This window comes from Monopterus albus, unplaced genomic scaffold (assembly GCF_001952655.1).
Source record: "Monopterus albus unplaced genomic scaffold, M_albus_1.0 scaffold39.1, whole genome shotgun sequence".
Taxonomy (NCBI): domain Eukaryota; kingdom Metazoa; phylum Chordata; class Actinopteri; order Synbranchiformes; family Synbranchidae; genus Monopterus; species Monopterus albus.
The window spans coordinates 950,463-974,917 of record NW_018127919.1 but is presented as its reverse complement, the minus strand read 5'-3'; the positions used below and the strand labels follow the sequence as shown (position 1 = coordinate 974,917).

Sequence of the window (24,455 nt, the reverse complement as noted above, 5' to 3'; positions counted from 1 at the left end):
ACATACTGTACACAAAAATAGGGCACCATGAGATATGACAATCTGCAGAGATGTAGCAGTGTTTCTCCACAGAGCCATGGTCATGCAGGCAAAGGCTGGGTCCAGATTTACTCTCTCACATCAGCTGGTTAGTGCAGGTACAGGTCTGCCTGATCATGCTCCACAGAGGGATTAGAGGAAAGAAAACCAAGCCTACAGGTAGGCAGGGATGAATCTGTTTTGTCAGTTTCTCCTCCTCACTCCTGAAGCTTCTTCTTAAGAATGAGCACACTTTATTTTGAGAGTTTCACCTTTTTTTTTTTTTTTGAGAGCGACTGCTTCCCAAATAAGACATGAGACATGAAGAGATGTGCACAGTTTGCACACACGATCACGCACCCAAACACACACACACACACACACACACACATACTTTTGATGGACTGCTCTACATGTACAGAGTGCTGGAGAAGTAAATGAGGAGGCAAGGTCTTTTCAGCAGCATGGGCCCAGAGGGTGCAAGGCCAGATGTCCTTCCTACATTTTATGCCTGGGGGCTTTTAGTTCTTGTGCTCTCGCTGTAAGCCACACAAGCCCCCCTCGCTGTGCTGTCACTGTTATGTCACCCACTATCCGTACACCCGAGCACCCTGCCCCCATGAATGCACACTTCACAGACAGGGCTCAGGTGCGGACAGGGGGCCCACCCTAGCGACTGCTGTTCTTTATGGCTTCCTTCGCAGCTACAATCAGAGGCGTCAGGCTCGACAGGGGCTTTGCCAGCTTGAGGAAGGAATGCTGCAGAGAACAGGAAGCACAGAAAGATGTAGGCTGAGCCAGAGACACAGATAGGATTTATGAAACTGATGATTTGGTGACATGTGCAAGAAATAAAGAGCAAAGGATGTTATTATTATTATTATTACTATTAGCGATGACATAAGCTAAATTAACCTTACTGAAAAATGCTGTGGCCATTTACACACAAACAAATTATTAATAGGAACACAGAATATATAAAGTAACAATAACATAAGTTTGTTATTGTTGTTGGTGTTAAATGTTCTGTAAAATCATGAAGATTCTAAAGGCGACTTGTAAACATGTAAACAACCAGGATGCACTGAAGCCATGAATGTGCAATCTTCCACCCATTAAGTTGATATTTTCATTCAAACCATTTGTCACTTTCCTTCAGTTTTAATTTCAATGTACAATTCCACCTGGCTGATGTCACCCTTGTGGTAGTAGTATATTTGTCACTGTACAAGATATTACATGTTACAAAGGTATACAAACATGCATAAATGCTTATTGATGATTGAGTTTCAGTTTTACCTGAAGCAGCTCCTTGGCAGAGTCTCTGCGGTCCACATCCATCTCCAGGCAGCGGTTGAGGAAGTCTCTGAACACAGATGACAACCTCTCTGGGTTCTGCAGCTCTGGAGTCCCATTGGTAGCTATCAGATACAGGGCCTAGAAAGAGGCATGTGGTCAAACAGACAGACAGACAGACATCAAATGAGGATGCTAAAGTCATGTCATATGTACTGTATGGACGCTAGGGAGCTAATGTCATGAGTCCCGTTCTGTGACTACACTTTGTGTCATACCCTGAGAGGATTCTCATTCAGGTACGGCGGTTCTCCTTCCACCATCTCAATTGCCATGATTCCCAGAGACCAGATATCCACTTTTGGGCCATAAGCCTTCCGAGTCACCACCTCTGGTGCCATCCAGTAGGGCGTTCCCACCATAGTGCTGCGCTTGTTCTGCTCTGGAGTGATCTGGGCGCAGAAGCCAAAGTCGGCTGCAGGGGGAGACAGGTGCAGTGGTGTGTTAAACATTTAGTTATGGATTTTTACTTCATATTTACCCAAACTTTATTCAAATTGTCTTTCATTTAACACAATGCTGAACCTATTTAATTGAATCTGAACCATTTTTCTTTCATTAGTGATGTTTTAATCATCCATATTAAAGCCAAATTTGATGTTTGAACAAAAAAGTGAAGACTTACTAAGCTTGACAGATCCGTCCATACCCAAGAGGATATTGTCACTTTTTATGTCTCTGTGGATCACCTGGTTGGAGTGTAGGAAGTCCAGCGCTTGAAGGCACTAAAGAGAGAGAGAGAAACCTTTTAGAAATATTATCTGTTTAACTTCCACACATACAAAGGGAAGCCTGTACTAAGGTAAGTGTTCAAATGTGTTTTCATGTGGCTATCTGAATGTAAGGGTCAGCTCATAATAAAACACAGATTTAGTGGGTGGTATTGCTGATGTCTACACTTGGCTTCTTACCTCCCTGCAGACTGCAGCGATCTGGCCCTCGTCCATGCAAGTCTCAGTCACTACATCTGTCAACGAGCCACCGGCCAAATACTCCATCACCACCCATAGCTCATCTCCCACTAAGTAACTAAATAGAAGAGCGAGAGAAAGAAAAAAATGTTGTGGTTGTGAACTAGTACATATTTCATAATGTAATTTTTAGTTCAGCTTTGGCTTTGAGTCTGACAAATTCTAATTACACTATAAATTATGAGTAAATTATCATTAATCCAGGCAAAGGATCTTTTTCCAGAGTTGACACAACCTTCCCAAGTACAAGACTGATAAGCATATCTATGGTTTAAGATTACTAAATATGAAAATACCAGATTACTTGAGGATGCAAAGCCAGTAATGACACACAGAGTAGTAGGCATTCAAAGACATTACTGACAATTGTATTGAAATCAGAGCTGTGTGGACCAGACGTTAAAATTTAGATAGAAACCGCATAGTTTTTTAGTTAAATGCTTGTTTGTGCTTTAAAACACTAGGTGGCAGCCTTGCACTTTAACATGGGGGCTAACCACCATTAAAAGGGGAGAAGAAGAAACAGCAACAGCGGCAGTAGCAGAAGAAGAAGAAGGGGGAGGAGGAGGAGATGAAGGAGGTGAAGGAGGTGAAGAAGATAATCTGAAAAAGAGGCTCAGAGGTTCTTTTGTTGTCATTATTATAACAACAGGCTATGACCTTTTCAAGCTTCTGACTACAAATCAATTACTACTGACAAATTAACATCACATCAATACTGCTGTGAGATTAAAATGCAAGTAACAGAATTAAAGAGGAAGCAGTGCTGAGTGGGATCGTTGATTTGAGTCTGAACTTTTATATGCATATGATTTCATATGTGCCACAGGTTAAATAACTGTGCCATACAGCTGTTAAGGTCTCTTTACAAAGTTTAGGATTATATTTTTAGATTCATTTCAAATTTCAAATATTTTCTTTAAGAGTTTGTACGAGACTTCTGTTTCCAGTGTCTACAGATCTGTGAAGATAATATGTAGCAAAATGATTAGTAAGTTAACCAGTTAGTAAATAAACAGAAAATTAGTCAACAATTTTGATAGTAATTAACCATTTAAGCAAAAGTCCATACATTTGCTTCCTCCAGCTTCTCAAATGGGAATTTCGCTGTTTTCCTTTCTTCGGGGGACACTGTGATGGCATTATAATTCTCTTTTGGGGTGATCCCAATGTAGATCTCAGGAGGTTTTCTATTCATGTTTTTGTAAAAAGAACAACAACAACACTGACCTGTCCAAGTAGTTCACTATATTGGAGTTTTTGTTTTCCCTCATCACCAAGATCTCATTAATGATCAGCTCCTTCTTGGGCTGCTGCTGCAGGTTCATCTGCTTAATGGCTACCTGTGAAAACAGATGTGGAATTTGCAGCTCAAAGCAAGCATAAGCCTGATGGCTCGGGGAAAGAAAAATACAGTAATGAGAACACTGTACCTCTTGGCCAGTTGCTATATCGATGGCAGTGTACACAGTGCCAGACGCCCTGTAAAATCACAAGATCAAAATCACATCAATGCTACATGATTTAAGTGTAGGTGACACTGATATTTATAAAGAAATGTATTTATTTTGCTTAAATCCAGCAAAAACAATAAAACAGCTCCATTTTCAGCCAAAGTAAATGGTGTAAAAACATGACTACTGTTTTGCCTGAACAGTGCAAGGCAGCTCCAAAACTGTGCAAATGTGCAAAAGTCCTGCAGCAGATACTTCAACAAAATTATGTTCGTCATGTTGTGCTGCTGCTACAGGAACAGAATGTGTGTCTTATATATTAAGTTATATACATCAGATTTAACATTCAGTTCATATTCAGTTAACAGTCAGGCTGCAGAAACTCTGGTTTCATATTCTGCTCTGGGAATATAGTTAGATTAAGTGGACAAGTTAGCATGTTGGCATGACTAAACAAAATGTTAAATAAATCACTAGTTAAGATTAAGTTGTACTGTACTGATGTTATTTAATAATAAATTACACCAGTGCGAACAGTTTAGAACAGTCGACACTTGATGCCAGAAGCTTCAAAAGTCTTCTTTTAGTTCTTTGTTACAAAGTGCATGTGCTCATCTCACCATGAAAATTTGAATTACACTGAATTACCTTAGCTATGAATTAAGACATATATCCATCAAAGGAACAGTATGCAGCCATTCTGCCCTTGGAAATGTAACTCAGCAACCTTGGGCTGTGAATTTAAGCCTCTGATATTTCCTCTTCCCTCTTTCACTTGATTTTAAATGCACATGTGTCTTGTCAGAACTTTGAATAATGCAACAGTTCCTGGTACTAATAAGTTAAAGATAACTCAGCAGAGGGTACATAGACAGTTGTCTACAGTTTAAGAAAGGCGCTTCCTGATCAACTATGGAAATAGTGAACATGTTAGAGCAGATAACAACCTCACAGTTTTTATCTGTGCAGGTGTATAATGAACAGCGAGAGTGACAGAAAAACAGCAGCCTTAAAAAACAGAAAGACAAGGACGGGGAGAGAGAAAGACTGAGATGGCACAGCTAATCTAGGCCTTGTACATTTCCTCTCTACTTATTTTCCTCCCAGTCGTTCACCCTAACCCTCCCTCTGGCTCAGCCTCTGTAAAGTGGTCACTACAGCTCCACGTCTCCTGGCAAGGCTAACTGCTCCTGAATCACTCTATCTCAGTAACTGTGACAAACGGTTGATAATCTCTGATGGACTTACCCTTGTCCTATTTTCTCAAAACGTGTGTACTTCTTTTTGGGATCCCCCACACTCACAATACTCCCTGAGTCAGAAAGAACAGAGACATATAATGATTGAACTTGTGTGGGTGTACACTGCCATGATGGCATTCACATGAACTCACAATACACAGAAAACACCCTACAGAACCTTTTCTGGCTTTCTATTTCAGACATAGTCTGCCTTATAGTGCAGCCACTATAAATACATGCATTTTAGGAAAAAGTTAAAATAAAATTCAAAATTATTCCTGGCAGGCATAAAACAACCTCTACACAAATGAAATGTACTGAACATATAAGTAAATAATTAAATGAATAAATACAATGGAAAAAAGTAGCTGAATTGTTTTGGTGGCGTATTAGAACTGTCTGAAGAGGGTGGGGGTATTTCTACAATCATAGCTCTACAGACACATACTGAGTCTCTCCAGAATCTCCTCATCTGTCATTTTGGACTTCTTCCTCTGGCGGTCAGTGTGGCGGTACATTGTGTTGGATGTGTTCTCTGGCTGGACCTGAGACTCCGGTGGAGTCAGTACTTCTTTCACAGGGGTGGGAGGCTTTGGTGGGTCCATGACAGAGCGTGTGTAGATCTGCAAGGGGGGAAAGGAAAGTGAAAGAAATGCAGATCAGGCTGCATTTGCAGCAGAACGATTTCACCGGTCATGCCATATAAACTCACAGATTTGGTGTGCTCAGGCCGAGGTGCGATGACTGGAGGCAATTCGTCATCATCATCCTCCTCTTCCTCCTCCTCCTCTTCTTCCTCTTCCTCCTCATCTTCCTCTTCTGATACAGGCGGTGCAATCGGGGGCTCTGTTGTTGATGTTTTGGCACCCTGCGGGGTAGAGGTGCAAGTAAGTCTGGATGCATGTGTCATGTAGCCGGATGGAACAGACGTAGGTCCTCCTTGTTTTCCACTAATTGAACAAAATGATTAGTTTTTTGTGATATGCTGTTTACAGTAAAACAGTAAAGCTCCTAATCAGCCATGTGCAGAGTTTGAGTTCTGGCCATTTAAGATTAAGACTTTATCACACAAGCTCTAATGATAGTGAATTAGTTTTTAAATGGTTTCAGTCATATAGCATAACAGATTCAAATTACTGAAGATGAAAAATAAATCATAAACATGTAATTCAAAAGTGGTTACAAAATGTAGCGTATGCAATTGACGTAAAAAAGATAAGAGTTGATGCTGGGATATTCTCTGCTGTAACAGGACATTTCACATTTTGTGCACATAATGAGTTAAGTTCAATTCTGTTAAGTGTGCAGGAAAGCGTTATGAGTTAAGTGAGAGCTAAAGAGACAAATGTTAAAAGATTAAGCTGACATTCGGCATAGGGTTTGTAGGTTGACAGGTTAGCTCAGGTGTGAACCGGTTATGAGAATACATTTTTAAATGCAGAACATTTTATTCTTACTTAATTGAGCTGTAGGAGAAAACATGCCACAACATTGCAGTAATGTGCAATATGGTGATGAACTGCTGACATCCTCTTGATGTGGATACCTTTTAACAAGTGTGATTAATATGCCTCAAACATATTTGTTATGCCTAATGCGCAGCCTTTATTTTCCCCATCCAAAACTCTGCTAGCCTTGGATCTTCTTCCTTTTATGGAATGGAAACATTCCCTTCCATTTCCAGTCTTGTCATGCAGAAATTAAGCAGTGCAGCTTCGTTCTAGTGACTGAAGGGAAAAGGTCTGTCCTCCATTCAGACATAATGGGTGTCTGACCTGCTCCAATATTGGCTCGGCCAAGACTGCAGTGCAGAAATGAGCGTCTGGCTAACTATAAGCAGTGCCATGTGGTTTTTACTGAGCCATGCGGTAATGTCTACAATGGTGATGAAGTTACAGGCACATTATTGGCAATGTGGACCAAACTGTAAGGAATATGAGCTCATACATGCAGTCTGACAGTCATCACAACCCTCTGTGGCATGCGCCCCTGCCCTGCCATTTCAGACACAGTCCATTCAAAGAAAGATCAAAGGTGGTAGATAATAAATGCATCTATAACATCAAAAACTAATAGATCCAATCATACTCCCCATGAAATTTTAATGCAGAGAGTGACAATGCCTCTAAAATCAAATAAATATTTGTATGCATTTTGCATTAGCCACTTGTCAAAATCAGGAGATCAAATAGTGAAATTTAGCTTCAAAGCCAATGCAGAGATACATCATATGGAAAGTAATATGGAGGAGTTACCTTGTCATATAATGCGCTGCAGGTTCTAAGGCTGACAGGAGGCCCAGATGACAGCAGTCGGTTCTGAATGTGAAGGTTGAAAATGGGAGGATTTACTCAAAACAAACCCACACAGAGTTTAAGAGTAAGTGGACTTGAGGGAAGGGGGTAAGGGCAGGGGTTCGCTACTGAGGGATGGACATTAGGTCTGTACACTGTCCTCATAACATACAGCATGGAAAGAAGACATGATAGAGACAAATCATGCCACGTGAGGACTGCCACTCTTCAGATTTCTTGTATAAAACTATAACCACTTCTTATTCGGATGCTACAATAGGAACTTCTTTCTCAGGCAGCCACAGTAGTTTTAGGCTGATTAAAAATTTCTTCGTAACATGTTACAATCTATTAGACTTACACCTCATTTTACACACCCACAGCCACTGAACCTTCAACAACAAAAATTAAAACCATGTTCATTTCTGTTTATGATCGAACCAGAGGGTTTGTTTCCTGCCCCCAAATCTCTGGGGTGAAAATAATAAGCTTTATTTTCCTGTCAGCACAAAGCCTATGTGGTTTTTTTTCATGAATGCTCTTTTGTTTTTTTTTGTGCATTTATCTTCCTGCCATAAATGAATGACTTTATGCTGAGGTGGGAGGAGAACCACAGTTAAGGGCATGTTTGTGCAGCGCAGTGCAATTTTGGTGCTCATTTTGACCTGAAATTACATTTGTGTTAAAATATACTCAGGCCACCCAATTTGGCCACCCACCAAATGCAGGTAATTTTCCTAACAACAGTCTAGGCTATAAAGCATGAAATCAGGGGTGAAATATGTTTGAATGGCCACACCAACTTAAAATAAACCCTTTACTCCAAGGATTTTCAGCAAACTGTGACCCAGGAACCACCATCCTGACTAAGAAGTTAAGCGAGGACCACTGTTATGGTGGTGGCTACATCGGATCTTGAAAGTCACCTTTGCTTTTCTAAATTGTATATATTCGCATGAATTTGATTATTTACAAACAATGAATAATACATGGAAATGTGCTTTAAAAAAAAGCTTTCTACAGTGAAACTCCATCAGTGACTTCATGATCAGGGACCACCTGCAATGCCTTCCTGAGGCTGTGGACCAATGGTTGAAAACCCCTGCTTTATTCCACAACTGATCTGCTTAAATTCACTGTAAATGATTTATTGTGAAACTATTTGAACTATGATGTGTGTGATATTGTAGAAACAGACAAACAGATAAACTAGTCCTCAGTATGTGGCTATAGATACAAGCATGGTCAGACAGAGTCATGACACACCATCTGTCCTTATAGGATGCAGCTGCAAGTAAATTACACTATAATTGCAGCTGGTTAAAGGACCCATGTCTTTCTGTTCTCCATGCACAAAAGATTGTAATAGATACCTTTCTCATCATCACAGTTTAGCAATTGGTCCATAATTATTAGAAGAAGAAGATTTAGGGAAAGGGAAAGAATCGTTTGTCTCCACATCTCAAATATTCTAGTAGATGTGATCATGGTGACTCTGCACCTCACAGACAAGTATATATTTCCTCATGTGAAAACTTTCTCTTACGGAGCCTCTCCAAATCAGCCATCATGACATCAGTGACATCAATCAAAATCAAAAGTCAGGTTTTCTGAGGTGCTTTTAAAAGGGGTGAGAGGTTGCTGGTTTGATTGGCCATTAATAAGCCTGCACTGACTCCACCTGCTCACAATGCATTCATCCCACTAATAATATATTATATCCCTCTTCCACACTGCGCCCGGTTGCGCCTGGCTGTGCTAAATATGCACCAATGCCAGTGGACACCAAGAATGCAAAAATTTGCTGGACACACCCATTTACACCATCGCCTGGAGTTTGTGTTTGCCCCTGCACCCTATTTCAGAAAAGTGGAGCCCAGTGTCTGATAGAGGTGAACACAGTGAACAGTATTTAGCAGGATAGAATGGAAAAAAGCAGACACAGTAAGTAAAGTTCAGATTTTCTTACTGCAGTCTGATGATCTAAAATTCAAGTGTGACTTTGTGCCTGACCACAGCTTGGATTAGGATGCAACACAATGCCTCTACCACCAGTATTTGGGCGCAGTATGCTGAGCTAAGGACAAGGTGAGGCACTGGATCGACCTAAAATATGAACATTTGGCTCAAATGGATGCTCATAGAGACTAAATAAAATCCAGATATCTCACATTGTGCTGATGCATTATGGGGAAATTGCTTAAAACTGCTGTTTGTCCTAATTCTTGATGAGAAGTGGGCTGTAGCAGGAGATCAGTACAGAAGAGCTTACAGAAAACAACACACCAGTTCCAGTTCTCAAATATTTCCCTGCATTGCAGGTTAGTAGGCGCTGGTGTTCAAAATAATCTGACAGACAGCATCAAGTATCTTATGATGGGATACCGTTCTTCTGCTTGTCTTAGACAGCGCGGTTCAATCTTAGGATAAAATCTCTGGCTAATGGCTGAGCCACCTCTGCGGCCATAGAAGACTGTGACAGTTTAAGGCTGAGATGCTATCAGCTACATTCATACAACCCTTTAGACTCACAGCCACACCCGGTTGCCTTTCACTGGCAAAGAGCTCTTCTAAGCAATAGCCCTGCATGAAGCAATCTCAATGTTATTCGCCTGGGGCTGTGAATCCCACTGACTTGGATTCCACTTCTCGAGTGTATACAGGCCAAGGCATTCAAAGCATAGATTACTCTGGTCAAAGCCAGGAATGAGGTCAGCTCAGCGGGAGCCCTGGATGCAGTTGTGCCTCCAGTGAAGCCCATCTATGGGTATTTCAAAATCTGGTTAAGTAGATTGGAAAAATAAACAATGAGCGGCAGTAGCTCTAGCAGCAGTCACAGTTCCTGTATAACTGATTGGCATGTAGGCAAATTCCAGAGCATTATGCCACAAGGTCAGGACAGTAAGCCTCCGGGGGGGAACACACACACATTTTGCCCATTAGAGGAAGAAGTCAGAAAGTAACACTATTCCAGAAATTCCCAGGCAGAGTTTGTGAGAGAAAAGTGAGAAAGATTTACTGTGGTGTCGTCAGGGAAGCATAATTGCTTTAAGACGACGAAACAGAGCCACACATTGCTGCCACTTACCTGTTAAATTATTACACTGTTCACTTCACAAAAAATACATTTCTCCCCATAGATTACTTAGAGTTGAGAGATTTTCCACAGCAATGAACTAGCGCATGGTTAAGAACCACATATTGGGTTGATTTGTACTGGTAATGTTTTATTACTTTAATAATCAGACAGACTAGGGACGTCAAGCTATGCAGCACAGCGCTATGATTCCAGAGGAGCTACTTTTATAGTATTAACATTCTTAATAATTATTTAGGCTTAAAAATAACCAACACTAACCAAAGTAAGTGCAGATATAAGAGAACTCACCAGAGTGTTTGCCGCTATATACCCATGTGCCGACTTGTCTGCAACAGAAAGCAACATTCTTACAGAAGCAGCATACTGCAAATCATTTGTTTTAGAGATAAAAAATAAATACATGTATTTGCCTTTTGTATTGGTGACTTTGATTTGATCTCTTTATTACTTTGTTGCTTACCTCCAGAGGTGAAGCTCATGTATTTCTGATTGTTGACAGTCTCTTTGGAGTCGTAGAACTTTAAGACGTCCAACACTGCCTGTGGGTTCTTCTTCTGCTCCAGCTTGGTGATGTTCGAGGTCTGTAGGAGCCGTGCCCACTGCTCTGGGATACCCTGCACATACAGACAGAGGTCAAATGCTAAAAAAAAAACCCTGAAAATTAAACCTTCAATATGCTGCTTGGTTGTAGTTTTCTATTTAGGGGTCTGTTTTATGACTGGTATCAATCTTCTAATCGTTCTTTGGCCACAAAGTGAATACTTTCACAAATGTCTGAGTATTCTTTTAAGGTATTTCCACATGTTTTTTAGCCTATGCTTGGCATGTTTTAACTGATTCTGTGAACAAGGAACTATTTGTTTCATGTTCCAGAGCATGTCTGACCGCCATGCAAGGCACCTTCATTATAGAGTTTATGTGGGAAAAATGTATTATTAGTTGACTTTATCATGTTCATGTATTGTGAATTTACAAGTTCATGTCTGAGCCATAAGAGGAGATTTTTTGAAGCAGTCCATATGCCTGATTTTCAGGTGAAACAGATACTCACTGTGAATTCTCCTGTTACAGCATCAAAGCCAACATGAATGGTGTGTTCAAAGTCTGAGGGTAGGGATATCTCAGGACGTTCCTTCTCCTTCTTCTTGTTCGCTATAGGAGATGAACAAAAACAGATTACAGGCTGATTTATAATCTTTTAATACACAGCAAACTAGCAAATTGCATCAGACTGAGCACAAAGGTGACATGTGAAAAAGGATACTCACTTTTGTCTCCCCCTGGGAAGATGGAGCGCAGGCGGACTTTCTTGTTTTTCTCTTCAGGAGCCATTGGAAGCGGTTTAGAGGCGTGATTCACTGATGAAGAGTCTCGGGAACTACTGTTCATTCTCAAGGGGGGGGCTGGTGGTTTCTCTTCAATATCAACACTATCAGACATCTTTAGTAGCACTCACAAAGTCCTGTGTGAGAGACAGAGAGAGATGGAGGACTTCAGTGTTACAAGGTCTGAGTATAAATCAGAGAGAAGCAAGTGACGAAGGTTACACAATCCCTCTGGATTTACCAAATGTAACAACCTTGAATGACTACAATACAATAATAAGGTACTCAACTGAGAAATACAGGTACTGTATGTTTTATTTGATTCTACATGTTTTTTTTCTCAGCTACAAACAATGGCAGCAACATTATTCAGACATACATACGGGAACATACTGCATGTGAAATAGCTGTCTGTCTTTGGTGAAAGGCATATAAGATAAACTATAAAATGTCAGAGATTAGCCACTGGAATTTCCCATAGCCCAGTGTACTAGCCGTCTAAAACCCAACAATGTTACTGGAACTCTTCAATGATACAGATAAAATTAGCTTAAATTCATATTGGAATTATTACAACTGAGTTTTACTGATTGTCTAGTTGGTTCTTCCAGCATTACAGCAGTCACAACATTTACTTCACTGGCTCAGTAAAAATCTGACATTAATTAGTTTTGTACACTAATGTACTGATGAAGGTGGGCAGAAAATGAGACGAGTTTCTCTGCATCTGTTTTCTGAAGTAGCACAGCTGGAATAATATAAATGTGCCAAAGCCATAATAAGACTTGATATATGTATTCAGACAGATCTAACACTCACAGAGGTTTCCTGGCTACAGTTTAAAAGTATTGTATACTTAGGCATATTTTAGCAAGGTAACACAAGAAATCCTGTTGCAGTAACACTGGCTGAAAAATTCTCATGAAATTATGTATTTTACCAGTTCTCTGCTGACACATGTGATAGTTTATATAGCAGAACTATATACTATTTATATTAAGAAAACACATAACCCCTAAAAAATTAACTGTGATGCAAAAAATATATATGAATACGTATGAATGTCTTCTCTTGCTCTTTGAATGGAGGATAGTGCTGTATTTGCAGCAGAGGGGGAGTTTGACACCCAGTGAATAACTAGGAGTTAATTTTCAAAGGCAGAAGTAAAAGTTCCCATCACTCATCCTCTCATCTTCCATGTTCTCATCCCACTGTCTTAGACTCCTTCGCTGTGTCACCCTGAGGCCAAGCTCATCATTTGACGTGCAGCAAAACCGTGCCAGAGAGCTGGCCACCCAGGCTGCCCCCTTAGTGGAGACCTGCATTAGCAAACAAAGACCACTCCTCGGCTTTTACACAGCATGCACTGCCTCTGACGAGTTACACGTGTGCCTTCACAGGGACCTTTACAATTTTACATAACCATCACCTGCACAAGACAAAATACATGTATGGTTCCTACTTCTCCCCAAATAAAAAAGGCTTTGAAAGAAGGAATTAGATTAGTGAAAAGATGTAACATGATAAGCAATACAATTATTAAGTGATGAGCATTTTAAATAAAAAGTCGAATACACAAAAGACAACCTGCCAGAGCACTTTGACTGAGATTCTCTTGCCCTTATTACCTACAAGAAAGCTATGGGTTAATGTCGACACCGACACTGATTAAGGCAGCATTTCATTATCATCTCCAAAAAAAGCTGAACAGTGTCTCATCTAGTTTAACTGTTCTTCTTCCCAGGATAATATTACCATTATGCATTAGGCTGATTCTAATGTTTTATTCACATAAACCAGAATATGTGACAATCCTTAATATGTGAAAAAGACTAGCAGATCAAACACTGGTCTAAGATAAAGGACTGCCAACATAATCCTGAAGTTTAAAAGAATGGTGTTATTGTTCTCCTCTGTATGGACTGATGAGAATAAGAAGAATCATGTTTCATTTAGCAAGAGAATTTAATAAAGAAAATGCATTGTGATTTTTCCCCCCCAATTAGATAAACTTGTCTATCATCACTGCAGGAAATTATTAGCAACCCAAATACAGCTGGCCTTCAGTATCAGCTTGCTGTAGATGAATTTTCATGACTTATCTAAGTTAGGATGCAACAAAAGGTGGGCACAAGTTATACAAACCAAATGAGAGAATGGCATCAACAGTACAGTGCTCATAAGTGTTATTATAAAATTCAAGATATTAAAAAATGCTCTAGCCTCTTTATCGGGTTGAATACACCATTCAAACAGACGGCCTTTGTGTAATTCAGACACCTACAGAGAAACATTTTATGGTCTTAAATCAAGAATACATTTTTAAGATTACTTTCCTGGTAGCTTATGAGGATCTTGTGAGATATACAGTATGGGTGGTGGGGGTGAGTCTGCTGGCAGTTTTTCCCATAGTGGATAAGTTCCAGGTGTGAGTCTAGACAACAGCGCCAAACAGGTTCTCTTCTGTTGGAGATTGGGCGTGCCAGAAACAATGAGACCCAGTAAAACTCGACTGTTTACAAAGGAATGTCACAGCATTGTCATGCTGAAGCAACAGGGAGCTGATGACGACATGGAAAAAAAAAACCAACAGGAAGTTGTTGAGGCAAGAAGCAAGATGTGGTGGGAGCTCGTGGAAGACAAGGTACGCGCATGCATGTGCACACTGGGCCATAATTTATTTAATGCTTCACAGGCAGCAGTGGAAGATGTACTCTGGTTCCTTACTTAAGTAAAAATTGCAATAACACAGTGTAAAAATAGTGTGTTACCAGTAAAAGTCTACATTTAAAATGTTACTTAAGCAAAAGTTCATCAAAATATAATTGAAGTACCAAAAGTAAAAGTATGGATGCATTATTATATGTACATCACTTTATTGTTGCATATTGTGTAGATGGAACTAATTTTAACTACATGCTGTTTTGATAATCTGCTGTTTTGAATCTAATAATTCTAATTTAAAATACTTTGCTGCTAGGAATCTTGTGTATTTTCCACTTGGGATCAACACTGTCTTATGATGATCCATCCATCCAACCATCCATCCATTATTTATACTGTTTATTCCTGAACAGGGTCGAACACATGGTTGCTAGCTACAATATGTCATACAGCTTTTATAGTTATGCACAGAGGTGTGCTCACTAACATGTGCACATGGCACAAGCAAAACCGGACAACAGTAATTGATATCTAATCAATCAGAGGAAACAGGTTCTAAGGCCTCATGAATTCTTTTCCTGGATGAATCATACTGTACACCTTAGCTTCTTTGATTGTAACGGCCTCCTCGGCACAGAGTACACTTTCATAAAACAATGAGGGTACAACACATGCTCATAAAAATGATCATTTTAATATACAACTGTCACTGGAGAGTAGTGTGAATGATTCATGTAGCTGAAAAACTCTTCAGTGTCTGTGGCCATTTCTATATCAGGCAGCGGCAAGGATTTGTGCCACCAGCTGAAAAATACAAGCCAAAAGGAACCAAATGATTTTCTATATTACAAAACTCTGTCCGCTCTTCACTGCTGTGCGTGCGGCTTTTAGGCCAATCACCTGACATTGGCTGTTGCAGCAGCTCTGCCGAGCACTCAGATGGCTAAAGATGGCAGATTCAAAGAGACCCAGACATCAGTGTTTCTTTGCTCACATAAAACACTGACCTATTTTTTTGTGCAGACTGGCAGGCAGTCAGTCAGTGGGCGCACTATTCATGAAACAAGCAGCTCCTGTCTCTGAAACACACAGAGACTAGTCTCTCCACATTATAGATCGAAAAAGAACTGAAGGACCTATGAGTTGCTTGTTTTTTTTATATGGGGTCAAAATGCAAAGCAGTAAAACTGCAGCTGTACCACTGATAGACAATATGCTCATTAGTCTGAAATGACACGTCCAAACTTAATTGTGCTTGACTTGCTTTATTAGGACGTGACATTTTGAGGTTTTGATATAGGATTGTCACAAGTGTCTAAAAAACACAGACACATCAGATCAACTCAGATATTACTGAGGATGTTTTCACATTTCCCTTCCATAAAATATTTATCTATCCATGAAGAGCAGGCCTTTTCTCTGCTCTTTCAAACATTAATGCTGAACTGGAATGGCTAACACAGGAAGAGGCTCTAATCTTGAGCCCATGGTGGCTCGGTAATGGCCCTACGGTGGGGGGAGGGCTCCATAAACCCGACTCTTCATGCCCCTGATTAGGACACACTCTCTGTTTAACTGGGTTTTAGCTCTGGCTGTGCTTGAAGGATGCTGATTACTTGGATGAGATGGACAACTTGAAGGAGGCAGGAGAAATACTCCAAAACCATAGATTACCCTTGTTATCCTCTCTATACAGTAGTTTTTGCAAACACTGGGTTTATGTGATTCAAACTACATAGACACACAGCAACACCTAAAAGCAGCACAAAACAAAAAACACTTCCCCCAGACGTTAAAGCACCGAAGGCCAACGACACACAGATGTCAGAATGTTACTGCACAAGTCGCCTTCTCTCATATGGATGGTTTGCCAAGGTCAGACTAAATCACACAGTTCATGGAGGCTGGAGGACAAAGGGGAGGAGTTTGGTGATAAAAACGGCACAAACAGCATTGAAAGGTACATGAGTGGGGAGGAGTTTGGTGATAAAAACGGCATTAACAGCATTCAAAGGTACATGAGCAGAAATTATGATGACAGGATCAAAACCTCACATGGTCAAACATATCACAAATCATCTAATCTAATTTTAGATTTTTATTGTTCATAGAAATATTAGAGTTAAATATAATAAAAATATAAGCTGGCTAAGCATTAATGGTTATTATTTGGAGCCTATTCCAGTATATATTAGAGTACATGTCCAGGCAAACACCTGGAATTATTGCTGCATTTATGAAAAGCATAATCTCAGTCTTTACTAACCTTAATTAAATAACAGGTGTCATGCGTAGATATTGTGGAAGGCAGAATTTTTAAATAAGCCGATCAAATACAATACCAATGTTGCTGTCTGTCACCGGCACTGGGCCTTTACAAGTAGCTCAGTATTTTGGGAATGACACAATTCACATTTATGGTGAGAGCTGAGATGAGAAGATCGACTCCATTCTCATATATGTACATTAAATATGATGCTACTGCTGGCAGCCTTTTGTCTTAACTTGTTGCAACAGCTAGAGGCGAGTGTAAACAGCTAATCTGACTTAGTCCAAAGGTAACAACATCTGCACACATGTGCCTCTAAAGCTCACTAATTAACCTGCAATGTACTGTTTTCAAGCTTCAGTTTCTGCCCTAATAAATTCAGAATATGCCAATATTGGAAAATGAGGTGACTTTATCTGTGAGAAAATTGTACCATCTGACATAAAATCTGTAGATTAGTGATAAAAAGAGCTAAAGCTGACACTGTGATAGCTGCAGACTGTCGCCCATGACACAAAACATACATTGAACTTGGAATTTCCAAAACACAGCTGGCTACTTTAGCATTCAATTAATGATTGTGACTGGGGTTTTATCGCTATTGCAATTTGTGTCATAAAAGCTTTTGTCTGATGAGGCTCCACCTCCCTGGTTTGGTTCCCATCTAAGAAAACTCACTAACTCTGCTTTGCATACAGCTGCCAAAGTTTGTATCATGAAAGGGACAGTCATAGCTACCTCGTCGGCTTCCAGAAGAGACAGGGCTGTGCACGTTTAACAGGAAAGTGTCATTTTAAAATGAATTTTAAAAAAAATTAAATATAAGAAAACAGTTAATAGAAACGCAATAAGACAATAAACTGAAAGATGAGCTTGAAAACGGCTTCAGAGTATATTTTCCTATCAAGATAAAACCTGGCAACAAACACTTCAAACACAACAGAGTCTTACACACAGCACAGGGCATAAATATCTCGAATTAGTAACCAGTGATCTATTATTAGCCAGATGTCTGTGTCTGATCTTGTTTCACTGGATTCTCTTTTTGGTCTGGCTTATGTAGAAAACTCACCATAACCCAGGTAATACAGCTAATTCTGGCGGCTTTTTTCACCTTACCTGCTCATTATACTGTATATTTTACAGTGCACTGTATGAGTGTGATACTTCTGTTGTGGATATAAAGATGAAAGCCACATAAAGGTGCTAAACAGTCAACAATCCCCAGAGACTCCCATGTTAAAATGCCCAACTTTACAGCAGAAATAAACATGCTTACAGCCTGGTACAAACACGGTTTTGATCTCCATAGCTAATTTCCCCTTCCATGACAACTGCAGGGGGCGTGAATTTTTTTTTTTTACAACTCACCTGTTTAAATTATATTGATACTAAAAGTTAAGCATTTAATTAAGGGCGTGGCTCTTTTGAGTGACAAGTGGGAGGGTCCCGCCGTAGGTGGCTAGCCACTAGCTGTCTAGCCAGTTCCACTCATGCTCCACCTCTTTGCCCATTTTTGAATTACATGTAGCAGGCGGAGTGAAGAGTCACCAATATGGTGACAGTCAGCCTCGAGCCCCAAACCTGCTCTTCAGAAAACCAGTGGGTGATGTCACGGTGAGTTTGTCCACCTTTTATTTACAGTCAATGGTCTTAAAACACAACATGCACCTGGTTGACTTAGTTACTATTAAGTAATCCTTTGCTGACAGGTTGTGCAGTATCATCCCTCGACAAAGCAGAAAACAGCAGGTTAGTTCACAGTCATTTATTGGCCACAGACTGCAGCCCACCATGTCTTGATTTACCAGGCATCCTTTCCAGAACCCCACTGCTGGGGAGAGCTCACACTGTCATTTAATGTTTGCTTCTGTTGAACCGCTACCCAGTGCTGCTCTCTCATAGCCACACATGCACATGTATGCACAGACAGACAGACAGTTTTTCCCCCCTTCATGTATTAAACATGAGAGAAAAAACACAATCGTTTTTTCATGTTTGATATATGTTTGTATCAACATCTCAAAAATGTGTTTTTCGGTAATGTGCACACTTCTTTCTTGACAGTGATATGTCAGCAGCAAATGTAAACAACATTAAATTAAAAGCATGAAATAACACTATTGATCGGTCACAGCTGACAAAACTGCTGTGCACTATGTTTTGGCAGTTTGAGCTGTGGGTGGAATAAAAGCACTTTAAAGTGAAGCAGCTTATTCTGTCAGGTGAGACGTTTCCAACAAAATGGTCTACCAGTAGTATAAATGTGCTTACAAGTATGGTAGCTCATTTTGTCAAGTGGTCAAACGCTATTGATTAAATTCGTTCCAATATTTTAAAGCTAATGTATATAACTTTGTGTTTCAGAAAAGGCCTGATTTCATTTAAAGCATGTTTCTGTATAATTGACATGCATGTATTCTGACATGCAAAGCCAATTTACTATACTAGTACATTATAATAGCTTTTCTATTGCCCATGACAGAATGAGCTGCCTTATTTTCAAGCACATCTGATGGTCCATCTTGAAAAACGGCACATTAATATTCTACTCCACAGCCTGACCACATTTTTTTATGTTAGTGTTATAGTTGGAAGTGGAGACATTTCAGGAAACAGAAGGGACATCAAACTGAAGACACTGCAAATATAAACTACACGTATAAACCTGGGCTGAAAACATTTTACACTTCTGACATTCCAAGTAACCCTCATTGCCATGCCCCATGTTGGTGGTTGCAATCCATGAATACATCAATGAAATAAATACACTGTAAGGGGTCATAATATATATTGATTTTCAAGATGACAAGCAAAGGATGTTGGTGTTCTCTGTGCGTAATTTGACTGCCCTTCACACTGACATACTCTCAGCCGACCCTCACTGTGAGCACCACAGAGTTTCAGATATTACACCTTATCGTTTTAATTACACACCTTACCTTCAACTTGTATTGCACAAGGACTTAGCAACCATGGGACAGGCCTGCTAGGTTTGATTTCATATTACTGCGATTAACAGGCTGATTGCACCATAGTCTTTTGCCCCGACCTTCTTCACATTCAGTGAAGCTGCGAGCACCAAAAGTAAGGCTGCATAGGTGGGTATGCTTGAGTGCCAGCTGGAGGCAGAGAGGGGAGTGAATTCCCTTTTGCCATGCCAGCTGGTGCACCCATTTCAAGGAAACACAGCAAGGGTGAAAACAGCATGTAGATCTGTGCATGTTCTTACTCCTTACAGCAAGGTCAGTTGTTTTGAGATTTTTGAGATCTTACTGTTCTCTCACTCTTACAACTGGCATCTCCTCTGCCAAATTTTAACTTTGTATAGATAAAGGCTACCATGAGAACATTTTTGTCAACATGTGAATCAACTGAGAGGCAGCATGTTGCACCTTAATAAATAATAAATAATAAAGAAAAGAAACTGCAGCTTTCCTATACATTTGCATCAAAACTAAGCCTGGGTTTTTCTTCCGCTTTGACACCTTGAGCATCATTGATGTATAATCTTATTACATTACTGACACTCAGAGTATTACCTCTTATGGAAGTACACAGGAAACAGTCACCTTGTGAACCACATCTCAGGTCAAACAGCAGTCCTTTTATTTTCCGAAAACTCTTCCCACTTGATGGCCTCTAATGTTTTACATTTTGCAGCTGGTCCATCTTCAAACTCATTCAAGTTCAGGCAGCCCTCTGCAACTCTTGGCAAACTTGTGACCCAGTAAAATTTGTTAATCACTTAAATCTCCTGAACTCTGCGCCTCCTCTGCAACATTTCATCCTTTTACTCTCCACAGTGTTGATCCATCTGAAGCGTCTTCACCCAGGCTATCATAATGCTAAAATGGCTTTAACACCTCATTCTTCCTTGAATCTTAAATCACGCCAAGATAATGTTTAATTTATTTATTGGCTATTTGATACATAAGAAACAAGATGAGTCCCACAAAGCCTTTCTGTACTTATAGTGCACACCATCAGATGGCAGATAAACACAGACACACAGACAAGGAACCCTATTCTAAGTAGCAACCAACATCAAGTAGGGAGATTACAGAGGGAGTTGTGTCAATGTGTCAGTGTGTGAGCGTTTCCTCTGTTTCTCTCCCTCTCCCTGTCTCTCTTCATCCATCTCTCACTTACTCCCCCTCCTCTTTCTAAGACAAAATGGCCAGATGGCTTGCAATCCTACATGCTAATCCATGACACACAGACTGTAGCTCTGACACACCTACCATAAGACTACTGCTCTACTCTTGACAGCCATGCCCTTAAACACAAACAAGCATGAGGCCACTTTGTATTCATAAGCTGTCAGCAAAAGTCCCAAACGATAACTAGGCCCAACAATAGCAGCATAACTCACCCAGACTAAGTCATCAACAGATGGAGGCCTACGTCTATGTGTTGTGTGTGTCCTACTATCATATTTCAAGCAGTCCAGTTAGCAGGCTACAGGCCAAGATGAGGTTCTGTGTCGACTGCTTTTGTTAACTGGGGTGAGGTAAGAGAAACTGTGTGTGTTGGGTTACACTGACAAATGGAAAAACAAGGGGAAGCCCAGAGTGGCACACTAAAACACACGGAGACAAGCAGGCAGATGTACTGAAAAAAGACATGTTTGACATGGATTCAGTACAGAAACAGAGTGCGGTTTTTATCATTTGCTGCCTGTGACCATGTTAAATAATGGCACAGGACAGTTTATGATGGCAGATTAAATATTTACTGTTTCATTTTGGTCACTCAAGACTGGACAGATGATCTATTAAAAACATAAATAAAACAAAGGAAAAGGAGACATCCGAGTGGCTAGGTGATAAGGAAGTCCTGGTAGGTTCCTCAATAATACGTATGCTTTTTAGCACTGCACAAAATACCTACTTGACAAATCAAGTGAGAATAAAAGAAATAATTTTTTTAGCAAAATGTCACATCTTTGGTGAAGCAAGTACAGCCATCCCCTTGTTTAACATGGTATATACAAACGATCTCTTTTTTTGTGATGATTTAGTCAGTTATTTGTTTCTCTCATTTCAGTCTTGCAATTCTATTTTATGTAACACTGAGTGAAATTTAATTATAACTGAAATTATATGATTAATGAAAATGAAAGTTACTGCAGTTCAGTCCTAAGGCTCAGCTGTGAAAACATTTCATGAGGGTCAGTTGTGAAAACAATCAGCTTGGAATTTTGCCTGCAGAATACATGCTTGTATTGTAAACAGTATTCTGGAAGGTGCAGTTTTACTTTTTTTTAACCCCCCCAGTTTACCAGGGGTCACATTATCACATTTTGACTCGCAAAAGCTTCTGTCTGTGTTGTTTCGTTGCACATATGCAATTTTCATGAGGTGCAGGTAACCTATACAGAAAGAATAGCCTAAATGATGTATGTATGAATACCTTCGATAGGCATCCCTGCACAAACCCATACAGACCTTTAATGTTCCATCAGCCTGTAATGGATCTGGGCAGATAAAGGTGTGATGACTATATAATGCATGTGACATGTGGAGCATAGCGTCTCAGACTAGTTATCCATTGACAGTTTCACAGATCAGTTGAACAGCAGGATGTATAAATACCACACACTTCTACACAATCACAGTATTTCTGTCTCATTGTCTCTCTGCCTTTTGATTGTGACACTGCATTAAATTACAACTGTCGGCCTGGTGGCTTCTCTGCCAAGAATGCTGCGTTGTATTGTGAACTGACAAAATTCCCAGTGGGTTTTAGGTAAAAGTAGTAGTTTATATAGTAAAATTATGTTGCTAACCTGAAAATGTATTAAGTAATAGTCATGAGTTTGTTTTAGCCACTTAATATTTTCATAAAATACATATAGCAGTACACTGCAACCCTCAGATGAACATGGTGAAACACAAATGGAGAGCTGACATGGTGTTGAACATCTGGACAGACAGATATGTGATGAGATGAGGAGCATGTATCACATTTACATAAATATAACATGTTCAAAAAGGAGGAGCATCTTCAGCATCCCATCCCCCAATTTCCCTCTACAATCATCCCACCCTCTCTAATGCACTGACATGACTCCCCAACATCGCTCTTTCACACGACAGCCAGCCAACAGGTCTCCCATCAGGCCCTGCTTCTCACAAACTGGAGGATGACTGCGCTTCCCTGGGAGAGGAATCTCTCACTCCCTCTATGTTGGTTCTGACACTGCACTCTAAAGATGAGCAGAGGTGATGGCAAGACACACATCACACACAGCTTGTATCCAATCCTTCCATCCTCCTCCGCCACCGATGGCTGTGGAAGAATATAGCTCAGCTCTCACAGGGCCGACCCCCACCCCCACTCTGATCCCTATTGAAGTCAGGTGACTAGATGTTGTATATCTCCCTGTCACTACAGCCGCCATGAAACTGCTACACACAACCATGTTAAAGTCAGGGGGTGTCTCGGCTGTTTGTGGCCACTAGAAGATAGAAATGGAAATAAATGCAACTTCATGAAATCCTCCCTAGAAAGGCCACAAGAGAAGCAGTGCAGAAATAACAAAAGAGCCTCCATCAGCATATTAAGCATCCATCATCACCCCCCACCCCGCACCCCCCCCATCCACAGCATATACAGTTCACATCCATCCATCAGCCTCGGGTCCACAGACCCAAAATAGCGTTGCTTCCTTTTTTGCTCCAGTGTTGCCTCTTGAGCTGCTTCATCCGACACACACACACACACACACATCATACACATACAAGGCCCATACAATCGCCGCCACTGATTCTAACACCACCCCCCATCATTAAAGATGCTATTTCTGAGGCACAAGGGTGTGCATACAGAGATGCTGTGATGCAGAGGGGGGGCTATATGATCATACAAAACATGTCCAGCCCATCTGATACAGTCATCCATTTCCTTGCCCTCACACTCTGAATGTGGATGAAACAGCTGCCTGCTTAGCAGTGCAGAATGCAGAGTGGAAGAAGGGAATAAAGGCTACAAAGCACCCCTACATACACAGTCTCCCCCCGCTCCCCCAGTCCCCTCCTCCCTCCTCTGCCTCACCACATCCCCTACTGCATACACAGAGAGGGAATTACCTGAAATATGTCTTCACATTCTCTTGCTCAGTGTTTCGCCTTTGGGCCTGGAGCTGTGGTGGATTCATCGTCAACCATACAGTCCTAATGACAGTTTAAAGGCAGGATTGCCATTCTCTTGTCAGACCAGTTCCTGACCCTAAAAGCAAGCTTGTTCGGCAGGCTGGATGCTTCACTGGCTGCTCACTGTTCCCTAGCTCATGATGTCATCCACCTGGCTTTTTCCATTGGCTGAGAGGCTGAATATTAATACAGGCAGCAGGTCTGGAGGCGGAGGCAGCCAACGGACAGGCAGGGGTGGTTTTTTGTTTGAAAGACCAAGCCTGCTGAGTGAGAATGTCAGGAGGGAGGGATTATATATCCATTTCAAGAGCTTTTCTGTTGCAAATTTTTAAGGCAGTGTTCTTAATACTACAAAGAGGCTGGTTACACTTAACATAACTGCAAATTTATCAAGAACAAGCTTTGCAGTGGTGAGCTTTTATGTGGGTAATTTGAAATGACAAAGGCATTGAAGGACTGTGTTTGATGCACCGGCTCCTTTAAAACACTTTAACAAAGCACAGATAAAGAACAAATATGTAATAACTTGGAACTATTTTATCTTATGTACAAACAGGGATTACTTCACTGACAATGATTTTGGTTCTCAAGATGAATACAGAGCAA

The 24,455-nt window shown here is 40.5% G+C and overlaps 1 protein-coding gene across 2 annotated transcripts; it reads right to left on the bottom strand.

Annotated features, from left to right (window-relative positions):
• Positions 1–6: 6 nt before the first annotated feature.
• Positions 7–23,985, bottom strand: LOC109959578 (serine/threonine-protein kinase PAK 3). 2 transcript variants are annotated; one of them, XM_020599060.1, is made up of 16 exons: positions 23,787–23,985; positions 11,703–11,896; positions 11,486–11,586; positions 10,895–11,048; positions 10,723–10,760; positions 7,296–7,358; positions 5,753–5,908; positions 5,489–5,663; positions 5,048–5,111; positions 3,779–3,827; positions 3,576–3,688; positions 2,286–2,403; positions 2,000–2,099; positions 1,593–1,789; positions 1,318–1,455; positions 7–777 (listed from the first exon to the last, which is right to left on the bottom strand). In XM_020599060.1, the coding sequence occupies exons 2-16, from the start codon at positions 11,872–11,874 to the stop codon at positions 688–690; spliced, it is 1,728 nt and encodes a 575-aa protein (XP_020454716.1). In that variant the 5' UTR covers positions 11,875–11,896; positions 23,787–23,985; the 3' UTR covers positions 7–687. The 2 variants fall into 2 exon arrangements, with proteins under 2 accessions (XP_020454716.1, XP_020454717.1); XM_020599061.1 differs by lacking the exon at positions 7,296–7,358.
• Between the last annotated feature and the right edge of the window lie 470 nt (positions 23,986–24,455).

Bases quoted from the DNA above. Each gene is read 5' to 3' on its own strand.
- LOC109959578 (XM_020599060.1), bottom strand. From the start codon at position 11,874: ATGTCTGATAGTGTTGATATTGAAGAGAAACCACCAGCCCCCCCCTTG. The intron at 11,049-11,485 runs GTGAGTATCTGT...CTGTATGTGCAG, and splicing joins CTGTAACAGGAGAATTCACA to GGTATCCCAGAGCAGTGGGC. The intron at 5,909-7,295 runs GTAACTCCTCCA...TCTACCCCGCAG, and splicing joins GCAGCGCATTATATGACAAG to GGTGCCAAAACATCAACAAC.